At 34.7% G+C, this 13,290-nt stretch overlaps 1 protein-coding gene across 1 annotated transcript; it reads left to right on the top strand.

Moving 5' to 3' along the window:
- Nucleotides 1–1,448: 1,448 nt before the first annotated feature.
- Nucleotides 1,449–12,557, top strand: LOC128218454 (chymotrypsin-like protease CTRL-1). Its single transcript, XM_052926129.1, has 7 exons — nt 1,449–1,624; nt 6,044–6,175; nt 6,418–6,676; nt 7,783–7,885; nt 8,070–8,283; nt 9,146–9,285; nt 11,080–12,557. The coding sequence occupies exons 1-7, from the start codon at nt 1,564–1,566 to the stop codon at nt 11,242–11,244; spliced, it is 1,074 nt and encodes a 357-aa protein (XP_052782089.1). The 5' UTR covers nt 1,449–1,563; the 3' UTR covers nt 11,245–12,557.
- Nucleotides 12,558–13,290: the final 733 nt, after the last annotated feature.

Raw genomic sequence — 13,290 nt, 5'->3', positions numbered from 1 at the left:
AGGAAACCCCGTTGACTCGAACTCGCTTAGCTCGATTTCCTCATTAGCTCGAAATGGATGCAAAGGACTGATTTTATGTTCTACTAAATGGAAGCACCTCCGCTTGGCTCGAATTTCCCGAGGCTCGAAGTATCAAGCCAACGAAGCTCGACTGTACTTCGAACAAAATACAAGTTATAGTGGATAACCAACCGAAAAGACAGCACGTGGACGCGAGCACACCGTTATACTCAAAACAACATACTAAAACATTTATTACTTATCCACAATGATTCAACTATTGGTGGTATATTAAAGCTGCACTCTAACAGATACACCATTTTCACAACTTTTTTTATTTTTTTGTCTTGGAAAGAGCAAATTTATGCATAAATATCTGCAAACCAATGACATAAGTTTGCTGACAAAAATCAGATCGTAGTTTGTAATATTTCCAATCGAAAATGAATGTTTTATGGCTGAAATCGTTACTAACGGTTTAAGAAAAATGCATAAAACATCATTTTTTTAACTATATACAAAAATCTGCAAAATATTTGTCAGAAGTCTTATATAACTGGTTTCCATGGATTCTCGCAAAATTGGCTCGCTCCAAGACAAAAAATAAAAAAAGTTGTCAAAACGTTCAATCAGTGAGAGTGCAGCTTTAAGGTTAACGTTCTGTAAGTGTCAGTTAAGTATCAAGTAATCTCGCATGTATTGGTTAACACCGACTTCACGTAACCAAGCTTGTACTTCCCAACATCAGCACAAATATCAACCCCTACAAATATTACTGGACTTTGTATGGCTCTTTATGTTGTGATAAGTTAAATAAAGCAAGAAACAACATTGTTAAACATGTTGCACATTTTGAGTTAGAACAAGTTATATTTCATCTGGTGGTCGAATATTAACTATCACAAGTGACCCCTCATAGGCCAAAATACAAGATGTAGATAAAGCGCGCGGAGCCTAGCTTGAAGTAACCATTTTGTTGCTGGACGCCGTAGTGTTATACTATGACTTTAAAGGGAGTTATTAAAGTAAACCAGATACAAGAGTTTAGAGTATTTTAGTACCCTCCCTCCACCCTGTATTCGCTCGCTGTCAATCATTTAATAAAAAACTTTCTTTTTATTCTCTCTTTTATCTAATACCTATCATTGAGGACAAGGAGTGGGTATTTATGCTAAGTCCACTACGATACCGAATTATTTACATAGAAATGTGGCTTGCATCATCAGTTAAGGTTACGCATTTTCTGTGGTAATTTAGAGGTCACTGTATAAATGATAACTTTGTGATGCTCTTATAACTCACCAATTCCATCCATTCCTCCAAGATAACCGCCGATTGGAGGATATTACCAAGTGGATAGACTGCCATTGGAAATCCATCTACAATATAAACTCTGCTCATTGACGATTCAGCCTCATCAAGACCCAGGAACCAAACAAATTCTGATATCGTAAACTTTTCGGATTGCTTTTAGGAACATTAACTTAAAAAATAATTCGTAGAAAACATCTTAATTGTGGACGAAAAACCTTTTTAATTTTTGAAATTCAGAAAAGAAAAAAAATGAATACATACTTCGTCGCCGCGGTTGTTTGTGTGTGGATGAATTTGAATTTGTGCAAAGGTAATATTTTCGTTTTTATTCACAGTTTATTCTGTTATTAATCTTTTAAAAATGTATGTTTTTTCTTGACAACAATTAGTTTAAACTTTATTCGCTCTTATGTTATGGTGAAAGCTTGAGCACCCGGAGAACCCACTTGTCCGGCTAATGGTGACCACAAACCAAACTCACATACTGACTACGGTTCTTATTGATTCAAACTAGAGGCAATCTATTATTGGTGTAATACTTTTTGATAAAAAAATATTAATTTACACAGTGTTTTATACATTTTTTTAAATAAGTGTAATTGTAAACTATGATAATACAAACAAAAAGTGTATACAGTGTACAATCGAGAGTTTAAAAAATACATACCAAAGCAAATGGACCCTTTCAAACCGATATAATTCAATACTTACCATCTCAAAACACTTACAGCGATTACTAGCACCGGACAAGGATAAGATAATGTAAATGATTATGGTACACATCTGTAATACAAATACACTTTTACTCCAAAATACGATTTACCGCAATTAATACAATTGTTAGAATATACCAAAAAAGGATGAATAAATGCCAAAAACAATGGTTCGTTCTTATGAAGGATACCGAGTCTAATTTGAAAGAAAGGTGCAGAAATCTCTTTCTACCTTATGATACGACCGTTGATCACAGTAAATCTTTTAGCACTCACCAATCATTTAATATTTTGGCGTTTTCAGCAACACTTTACAATCTTGTGATCAGTTATTAGTGTTTTCCATAAATGCATTATTTAGTAAGAAGTTGATCACTCAACATTTATGTTTGTGATACATGTGTATGTATTGATTTTGAATAAGAGTGGCACTTTAAACGATTATCATTGCATTGTAAGAAAAATCTTTGGATGTTCTACCAAATTCGATATCAGGATGATGTTCGTGAAGCTTATGGATTTTGTTGCAATAAATGGTAGCACAGGAACATTAATTATGCATGCGTACACAGGACTTATTTCTCTGTGGTACAATAAAGGGCAAGACCATCAATATGAGCAACGATCATGTTCACAGTTACCAAAGTTCAGATTTAGTTGTTTATCTCATAAAGCCGAGAATTGATGGTGAACATTCGTATTATGTATTGCGACTAGCATAGAGCCACTGCTAGTATCCATTATGGAAAAAATGTATATTAGAAAAATGTTATTAATCGCCATTATAATGATTTTGAATATTTTTTTAAAACATATTCTAGTGTAGAATTTCAGATTGTTTGGAGTCTTAATCACAACATGTATTTTTAATAATTTCATATCTTATCTACTTCTCATTTATTTTACATTCCTGGACAATTTGCCTTTACCAACATAATTCCTAAACGCTCTGAAATTATTGTTCTAAATGTGTACCACAAAACAAAATACTGTAGCAGTAGTTTACAATAATTGTTTTTGTTGTTCACTTTCAATTTCTATATATATTTATACTTTACTTTGCAAAACATTATTAATGTGATATATAACGCGCTTTTATCTGATAAAATAATATTTCGGGTTGATTCCAGTTTAGCGGACCCGTATGTTACAAGTTGTAAAAGAGATATTTTTGTGTAGGTACAAGGGCGGTAGTCTACGAAGACGTGTAGGAATTATAGTCAATTACGTTTGATATTGACATAGTACTATTTTGTCTGCCTTAACTTGGACTGCCCGTCGGAACCGCTGTTCTATTGACGAATATGATGGATCAGGTGCGTCCAAATTGAGAAGAAATCAAAAATTAAATCCTCTTATTATCTCTAAAAAATGCTTTGCATTGAATGCGCACTGTTAAAAGTTTTAAATTGGTATATTTTTGGTTTCTGTTAATTGTATCATTACGTCCTGAAAATCGAAAAGGTTTCTTAACTGTCAATTGGTTAATTGTACTCCTTTAAATTGTTAATATCAAGACACTCTTTTTCGCTTTTACGGACCCAATGACGCCATTAACAGCAAATGAAAAAGGTACCGATAAAATGTTATTTTTTATCTGTTCACTAGTCATATGCTGTCGTTGTTTTTAAGGTCATCAACATCAAATGAGTTAAACATAGTAATGCTTTAAAATAAATACGTTTCTTTTCTTCACCCATTAAGAGTAAATCTTTATTATGCTATTTTAAAATAAAATGCATTGATAAATATAACCAAATAGTATATACTTTTCAAGAAAAATATTAAAGTTAAAAAAAATTGGATTCAGCATTTAAATTTTAGATAATTAATAAAAATATAAAAAAAAGTTTGACAAATCTACGCAAAGACAGTTTTTTGTAGAATTATGCATTATTTGCTTTCGTTTTGTTGTGTTGTATTTTTTGTTCTTTTTCGTCGCTTTGGGAATGAATGTCTATTAAAATTATTTGGCTGTTTGTCCGTAAAATGTACCATCACCGATGGCATCGGACATCATTCCAGTCAGTAAGTGCAGAAACAGTATTCAGTGCAAAGATCAAAAGTCTATATTAGCCACCGGATATATTCTTCAAAGAAAAGTTGCTACCAGGTCAACTATAACTAGTTTTGTCTGGTTGTTGCTCAGATGCCTAAATGACCTTCGGAAATTCCAATCATCCTCTATATAAACATTCCATCGCTCTATGGTGCCATTAATCATATAATCTATGAATGAACGGAAATCGATGCCAGTTCAGGGCTTATCAGTTAATCAACCCGGTATAATCATTACCACTTCTATTATTAATAATTTTGACCTATAAATAGTGCGTTGCTACTAAACATAGATACATTATCTGGTATGAAAAGTAATATGTAACATTATGTGGTATTTTTTAGTAATAATCGTTCATACCACAGTGATGAAACAACTATAAATGTCAAGCACCTTCACCTTTGGCTTAATCTGACGAAGTTGTAAACAAGACAAAAATAAATTGAAATAAAATTCCTCTATAATTATTAAGATACGGCAAGATTATTACTATTAATATGAACGCCTTGACAGTTCAAACAACTCTGTTGTTTGTTATGGAAGCATGTTTCGTTGGCAGGATAATACACTTTATTTTTTCGAAGTTATGACTTCTTCTTTAATTATACTATAGGATTGACAATTCAAAGATATTTTTGAAATCAAGACACGGATAACACATATTTAATTATTAAAAGAATAAATTGCAACGTAAGTTTTAAGTGTTTTATAAAATCAAATTATTCACAAACTAAATTCATTAGTGATTTTATTTTTTGAAATCTATTTTAAAATACATATAATTATACATTAAATGTTTCTTTCTTAGTTAGTATATCAACACTAATATTCGTACTACATGTATTTGTATCGGTGCTTTATGAAGATTAATCAGTTAATAAAATTGTTATTTCACTGTTAAGGAACTGATTTAATATTTTTCACTGCGCTTTCACTTTCTGGGCAAACGTCAGCGCGCACAAGACAGAGACACAGTTCCGAAATGAAGTTATGTTCGCGTACACTTTTGGGTGCGTTTCTAAAAAGACTACATTTATTTGTCAATTTATATCTTTTTAAGACATTTTCAATAAACAAAACAGTGTTTTCCAGTGTTAGATCGCAATATATTTTACCAAAACTAAATATTTCACTACGCCACTCGTGAACTATAGCGTGTGGTGCTCACTCAGTAAAATATATTACGATCTCAGATTGAAAGAATAAAAAAAACATCCTATATTTCTTTCTTCACATTATGAAACATTTCATGCACTCAGCTGTAGCCTGCAAACAAGATTAGTATAATATATGAGTTAAAAAAATAATATTAAAAATATAATTGGCGGATAACATTTTAACTCGAATAACATACTAGTTTTCTTGCAAAAGCTTTTTCTACATGAACATAATTGGTAAGATAAATATGTTGATAAAGATAACACATATACATTCATTTTATGCATATTAATTAGTAAAGTTATAATCATAACCACTATAAATGGCCGAGGCCTGAAAGAGTGATGTAAAAAAATAAAATAATAATAATCATAATCTAGCCATAACAGAATAGTTTAACTGAAATATAGCTGAACAATAGATTATTATTAGAAGAAAACAAAAACAATAAAGGAAGGAATACAAATCAAAATATATGTGCGAAAGCGAACCGACGATCGAGCGTGTTTTTGTATTCTACGCCATGCCAATTTCTAATGCGTAGAATTGAAGATCGGACTACTTATCCGAAAAACATATACTTATTTAACATCCGATCCTTAAGATTTATATAATGCCATACTGTAACCGTCTAACATCAAATTTCATTCAGCACTTCAGCTGGGTTACGTTGGAGGTATTGCACAAGATGATGGTTTCTATGATTCCTTTTAGAAATAATCAAAAATAAACTTTCTATATAAGGAATCTGCGTGGAAAGGCAACTTCGTATTTGTTTTAATATTTCGGCACCTTTCAGGCTTCACATTTGACTTGTGCCCGTACCTGATCAACGGGGGCACATGTGAGCCGACGTGTCAGTTCGTGGCTAGTCATCGCTGGGGCATCCCACTATGCGTACATGGCATCAACAGTTGCTGTATCCCGCCTGGTGAGTAAGCCTCCTCGTCCTCCTCCTCCACCACCTCAGCATCACCGCTGTTACCCACGTCGGTTTAATCAAACCCGACAAATTCATATGTGTTGTCAAAGTCGCACAGTAGCTAATCATAATTATAACTCATAGTTAAAAAAACGACACATTTTTGAACACGTTTAAACGTTTATGTTTGAAAACTTATCGTTGAAACCCTAACGAACGAATACATTATATTGAGTTCGATCTCATTATAGCTCTTATGATCCGCCGACGACCACCAACTCCAAATACGACAACGACATCAACGACGACGATGTCGATGCCAACCAACTCTAACATATGTGGGAGAGGTCGTCCCCATTCGCGCGTGCGTCGTGTTATTGGTGGCCGGCGTGCGCCTGAGCGTTCATGGCCTTGGCAGGTGGCCATCCGTCACTTCACAGGCCGCTACCTGTGTGGAGGAGTTATTATTGCCCACCGATGGATACTAACTGCGGCCCATTGTTTCCAAGAGTAAGCTTATATATAATGTAGTAGATGTTGAGAAAATGTTACTGCACCTGTACCTTACACGATATCAGCAAATGTTGCAGTTGAACTATTTGCGAACCAGTCTTGTTTTTGCATCGGCTCACGAACGCACAAACTCACACACACGGTTTCCTCGTGACGACATACACTTTGTTAAATGCTGCGTTGTATAACGTATTTATAGTTTGCATATAATGCTGCATCAGGAAATATTTTAAATGAAAGCACTCCCATGGATGTCGCAGTCACAGTCAACCTTAAAGTTTAAGGCCACGAGTTAGTTTCGACATTGATTGCTTTGAACCTTTAGTATAAGAACACTGGCCATCTTCATACTATTTTTACTCCTCACGAGATCACTCCCTACGGAAGTTTCGACGTGGGAGGTCCCTCTAATATGACTTTAAAAGCTAGGATAATTTTATAACCTTGGCCATTCGTGACTGCTCTTTGGTTTTTAGTTTCGCAGACATTATTTTTATAAAACCCCAAAAGCACGCAGACAAAAAAACCCACAATTAAATGGAAATGATGTGGGTTTTTTTTATTTGAAAACCCATATCTGGAATCTGTATAATAGGTCACACGGGGTTTGAATCCAGAAACTTGATTGGGTATACGCTACTCCGGTTAGTTTTCTGTATTTGTTATCCTTTTCCTATTTATTTCCTCATCCTACCTGACATGTTTTGAAACATTGTCCGAGCATCTAAAATTTTGAAAAAAATGCCATTCACAATTTAGCAGCGTGCCTACGAGCATATTGGCATAGCAGTTGCTTTTGGTATGCTGACCTATACAACCCGTACGCCATTTAAAACATCCTCTCTGACGCCCAGTGCCTATGAGGATATGCAGGTCAAAGTACACTCTAGTAGGACCATGAACCGCCAGTGCATTTGTTTTATCATTTGACTTTAACAATTCTGACACCATTTTATGACATTCAGCGCCAACGAATGTAGGTCACCAGATACCAGACACTGTGTTAACATTATTTACGTCCCTTTTGTATAGTAATGCAACGAAAGGACAATTTTGTAATACTAGAGACAGTGAAAATACAGACAATCTTTACGATATTTTAGCACCACGGATGTCCAGCATCTACGCGTATATGTTGGTCATCAATCATTGCCATACGGCTCCAACGTCCTGGGACGCAGTCGTAACATCAATCGCATAATTCAGGTATCCTGTCGTTCTAGTAGTTTCTGTGATTTGTTGAAATCATATTAACTCTTGTCGTTTTATCTCTTAATTACTTTTCAAGATAATATAATATATACACATGCATAAATGAATCTGAGAAATAGCTTTTAAACTCTAATTCCTCAAAAGTAAAAGTAAAACGATTGGTTGGCTTTCATTCAAGCACGAGGACTTCCAACCCAACGTTCCGGAAAATGTCACTGACCCTCAGACGGGCCGTACGTCCACAATCCAACGCCACCACCACGACCTCGCCCTCATAGAACTTGTGGACGCACTTGTCTTCACGAACTCTCTGAGGCCTGTCTGTCTACCGGAGCAAGAAGACAACTTGGAGACAAACGATTGTTGGGTGTCTGGCTGGGGAGAAACTTCCAGTAAGTCGAAGAAGGAAATACACCCAGCGAAGTTTTCTAATATGTCACTTTTTATATCCAAACATTCGGCCGATCGGTCTGAATTTTGTAAAAATTGTAGTTCACATCTTGTTGTTTACATTAAACTCTTTACTGATGTGGAAGCTTTAAGGATATACTTGTGAACTGCATTATTTTAACAACGTTTGAAAGAAAAGTTTCAGCTGTAGTTTTTTTTCATTTGAATATATGAGCACCTCACACAAAAATTAAAGGTTAGCAACGATACTGTTTACAACGCTGTCAACTTTTACAAAGTTCTGAACAATTGGTGCAATTTTTAGTAGATATATGCCCTATATGGGGCTATCAAAATGTTGAACAGAAGTTTTCGAATTCACAAGGAGCTCTGCACTCACTACACTTAGGTGATAGGGAATGGGGTGTAGTCTGTTCGTTTGTACAAACCTTTTATGTCATATGCCATAATGATTTAGACACAAATTTGAAGACTGGCAAATAATTTATGCAGTCATTATTAAAACGTGTTTTTCTAAAACAGCTGATATCGACTGGTATATTGTCAATTATCAGAAATAATCGTTGCATCGCAGATGGTTCAGTTAACTACATGTTGGATTAAGATCTAAACCAAGTTTTGCTAAGCTTGAAATGCGTTTTATTTTTCAAACTGTTGTCAACAATTTAAAAAAAAGATAATCATAAAACTTCTCGATAAAAATAATGATCTAACATAATTATAATATGAATAAAACACTATTTTGCCCAGTCAAAACATCATTTAAAATAAGTGAATGTATGGTTGCACAGAAAATGAATGCAGTACAAATAAAAGCAATGGAAGGGAGTATTTCCTTTACAGTTCAATCGGACGATGTGAACGAGCATCTGCAGGAAGTCAGTGGTGTCATGGAAAGCGCAAGGACCTGCTCACAGCGATGGGGTGCAAATTTCACAGATGGTATTGTCTGCTTCAGTAGTGGAGGCAGCGGACCATGCAAGGTAGGCATACCGAACGCTTTTTAGAATAGGTGAGATTGATCTGATAGAACAGATGTCTGCCGCTTACCAAAGACTGACCCTTCCAAAGTTTTCAGGTATATATAAGAATGATCTGATAGAAAAGATGTATGCCGCTTACCAAAGACTGACCATTCCAAATATATCTATCATATTTGATAATGATCGCATAGATAAATGTCTGCGCATTACCAAAGACTAACCGCTCCAAAGTTTTCTAGTATATTTGAGAGTGATCGCATACAAAAAATGCCTGCCGCTGACCAAAAACTGACCGTTCCAAAGTTTTCTAGTATATGTGAGAATGATCTGATAGAATTGTTTTATTATATTTAAGAATGGTTTGATAAAGTAGATGTCTGCGCTAACAAAAGACTGACCTTTTACAAAGTTCCCTATTATATCTGAGACTGATCTGATAGAAAAGATAAGTAAAAAAAAAAAAAAAAATGTACCGTTTACCAAAAACTGACCGGTTGAAAAATTTCTAGCATATTTGAGAATGATAAATTAGAAAACACGTCTGCGCTAACCGAAACTTGACTGTTCCAAAGTTTTCTAGTATATGTGAAAATGGTCAGATTGAAGAGATGCCTGTCGCTAACCAAAGACTGACCGTTCCAAAGTTTTCTAGTATATTTGAGAATGGTCAAATAGAAAAGATATCTGCCGCTCTCCAAAGACTGACCGTTCCGAAGTTCTCTAGTATATTTGAGAAAGGTCAAATTAAATAGATGTCTGCCGCTTTCTAAAGGCTGACCATTTCAAGTTTTCTTGTATATGTGAAAATTATCTGATATAAAATATATCTTCCGCTTGCCAAAGACTGGCCGTTTCAAGTTTTCTAGTATATGTGAGAATGATTAGATTGAAGAGATGTCTGTCGCTAACCAAAGACTGACCGTTCCAAAGTTCTAGTATATTTGAGAATGGTCTAATAGAAAAGATGTCTGCCGCTTTCAAAAGACTGACCATTCCAAGTTTTCTAGTATATTTGAGAATGTCTGATAGAATATTTGTCTGCCGCTTTCCTAAGACTGTCGGTTCCAAAGTTTTCTAGTGAAGATGAATGGTTTAATATTATATATGTCTTCACTAACCAGATAATGACTTTTCTTAAGTTGCCTAGTATATTTGAGATTGTCCGATAAAAAAAGATGACTGCCGCTTTCCAAAATCTGACCGTTCCGAAGTTGTCTAATATATTAAAGAATAGTCTGATAAAATAGATGTCTGCGGCTTACCAAAGACTGTCCGTTTCAAGTTTTCTAGTATCTGTGATAATGGTTTGATAGAATAGATGTTTGCCGCTTTCCAAAGACTGAACATTCAAAAGAGTCATAGTATATTTGAGAATGGTTTGATAGAATAGATATCTGTCGCTTTCCAAAGACTGAACATTCAAAATATTCCTAGTATATTTGAGAATGGTTTAATAGAATTGATGTCTGCCGCTTTCCAAAGACTGAACATTCAAAAGTGTCACAGTATATTTGAGAATGGTTTGATAGAATAGATATCTGGCGCTTACCAAAGACTGAACATTCAAAATATTCCTAGTATATTTGAGAATTGTTTGATAGAATTGATGTCTGACGCTTTCCAAAGACTGAACATTCAAAAGACTGAACATTCAAAATATTCCTAGTATATTTGAAAATGGTTTGATAGAATTGATGTCTGCCGCTTACCAAAGACTGACCATTCAAAATTGCCTATCAAATAGTTAGCTGTTTAAACAAAATATAGAAATGTAATACTTATGTTACCTAACAGGGTGACTCTGGCGGTGGTATGACGTGTACACAAGGTGACGATAGGTCCGTTCTGACAGGAATAATCTCTTGGGGGCGGGACGACTGTGTACACGATGAGCACCCCAGCGTCCTGACGCGTGTGGGCGCCTACCTTCCGTGGATCCACAACCACATTGACCTCTGATCGCCTCCGTTCCTCCTATATCAAGGATGTCTGACAGCGGAGGGCCGCCGACGTTTTATTGTTGTTACTGCTTTATCTGAACTCGATTCGATTGTCGAAGGCGTGTCAAAGGCGAAAGGCTTTGAAAAAATAATGGGTTTAGAACTTGTGAGTACTTAGTACGAATTATCAAACCTTTGCCACGATATTAAGAACCAGAAACAATGAAAAGCACAACCTGTAGCTTGTTCAAAGACTTTAACAAAGATGTCTATTTTCACCTCCGATCGAATTGGTACATGTACGATATTGGTAATTCTTTAGATATTGACATGATTTCGGTTTCTTCCCCCCCCCCCAAAAACGAAGTTTAACAACAAAGTTTATTATCTACTTCTAAGCCATTGCAAAGATCTATTAAGTTGGCATACACTGGAAACAATTCCGACTTTTGGTTATGTAATACTGTGTTATAGTAAAGTATGTTCAACGCTGTATATGTTTCTTTCAAGGTTACTATGACTAAATACACATCATGTGTATGTACGATAGTTTTCTCTGTTATTTATAGTTCATATAATACATATGTATAAATAGTTCAAGTACCATTTTGCATTTTGAAAAAATATTATCAGGTTTACTACAATGTTTGAAAGTTGTTAAATTTAATGGGATTGCAGCATTTCCAAACGACGTTCATAGGTTTTGGTGAATCAGCACTCAGTCGTCATGGCATATATTCAGGTAGATATGTGGGCTTAAAAACAAACATACTTTTGAGCACTAAACCGGCCAATGCCAGATTCTCCAAATTGGTTAAAAATATATAGATGCCGTCTTAAAGATGTTAGTATTTGTTTTATACATTGAACATATAATTAAGAACGGACCTTGTCTTATTGTTAAAAAACATGCATTTTGTGATACGATGCTGCTACTTTTATAAATTATGTTTTTATTCCGAACATGCGGTATATGCCACGGTTGGTAAAATGACAAAAAGTAACTTTCTGGGCCGATATTCTTTTCTTTTATTATATCATTTAATCACTTTATGAAATCTGAAATACAATATTTTGTTATCAAAAAGACACACCTTTATGTTAAAACCACTTTTTTTATTTTAATATGTCTGTGAAAAGGTAAGGAAATTGACTTAAGTTAATAAATTAATAAAGACGTTTTACAAATACCGGACCTGGTTGTTCAATAATTGTCTAAAACGGTTGATGAATCCGAATGAATAAAAATGTCAATATATGTACAATATGAATACATGCGTTGAAGAAACATCAGTGTCAAAACATGTCCCAAATAAAATAAATCACATTTTATTGAGTCTTTGTTTTGTTTATAATATTAGTGTACCAAGACACCCTTATCGTAAATGTATTTATACGTACATGCCCTTCTATATTGAGACACTCAAGACATGAAAATAAAATTAAGAAAACATCTGAATAACAGATAATTAAGAGTCTTGTGGAAGGCATGAACTGATATGTAGTACATGCGTCAGTTATGGAAAGCACTCTGCCTCGGCATCAGTGCCATAACACAAGGGTTGGTCAGATAGAGCTTAACGTGTCAGACATTCCATAGGTTAGTTTTTTAAGGCCTGTTTTAAGGCACGCCTTGCTTGATAACACTTAGCTATGTATCCTTTGAGTATTATTAGTGTATAGTTCATTGGTTTACTTCATTTAGAGTTGTGTTCAATGAAAAGGGGCGGCATCGGTTATGCTTTGACAGATTTTAGATCATCTGAACGATGACGAGAAGGTCGTAACCATCATATAATAATTAGCATGATTGACTCCAGAATATTAATTGTACTAAAACATAAAATATACAACTACAAAAGACCAACTCAACACCAATGTCACTGTGTGATAATAAGCATTTTGCAATGGAAGCAACAGCATTGCGCATGTGACAGAGGTCAATAACATGACCAATATGTATCGATCTAAGAAAATTAGATAGAAAACATAAACAAACTGATGTAAAAATGGCACTAGAATATGTGCGATCATACAATTAATGACATTTTATAAAAACGTATTC

This window comes from Mya arenaria, chromosome 14 (assembly GCF_026914265.1).
Source record: "Mya arenaria isolate MELC-2E11 chromosome 14, ASM2691426v1".
NCBI classification, from domain to species: Eukaryota; Metazoa; Mollusca; class Bivalvia; order Myida; family Myidae; genus Mya; species Mya arenaria.
This window is presented reverse-complemented; position numbering and strand designations above follow the sequence as displayed.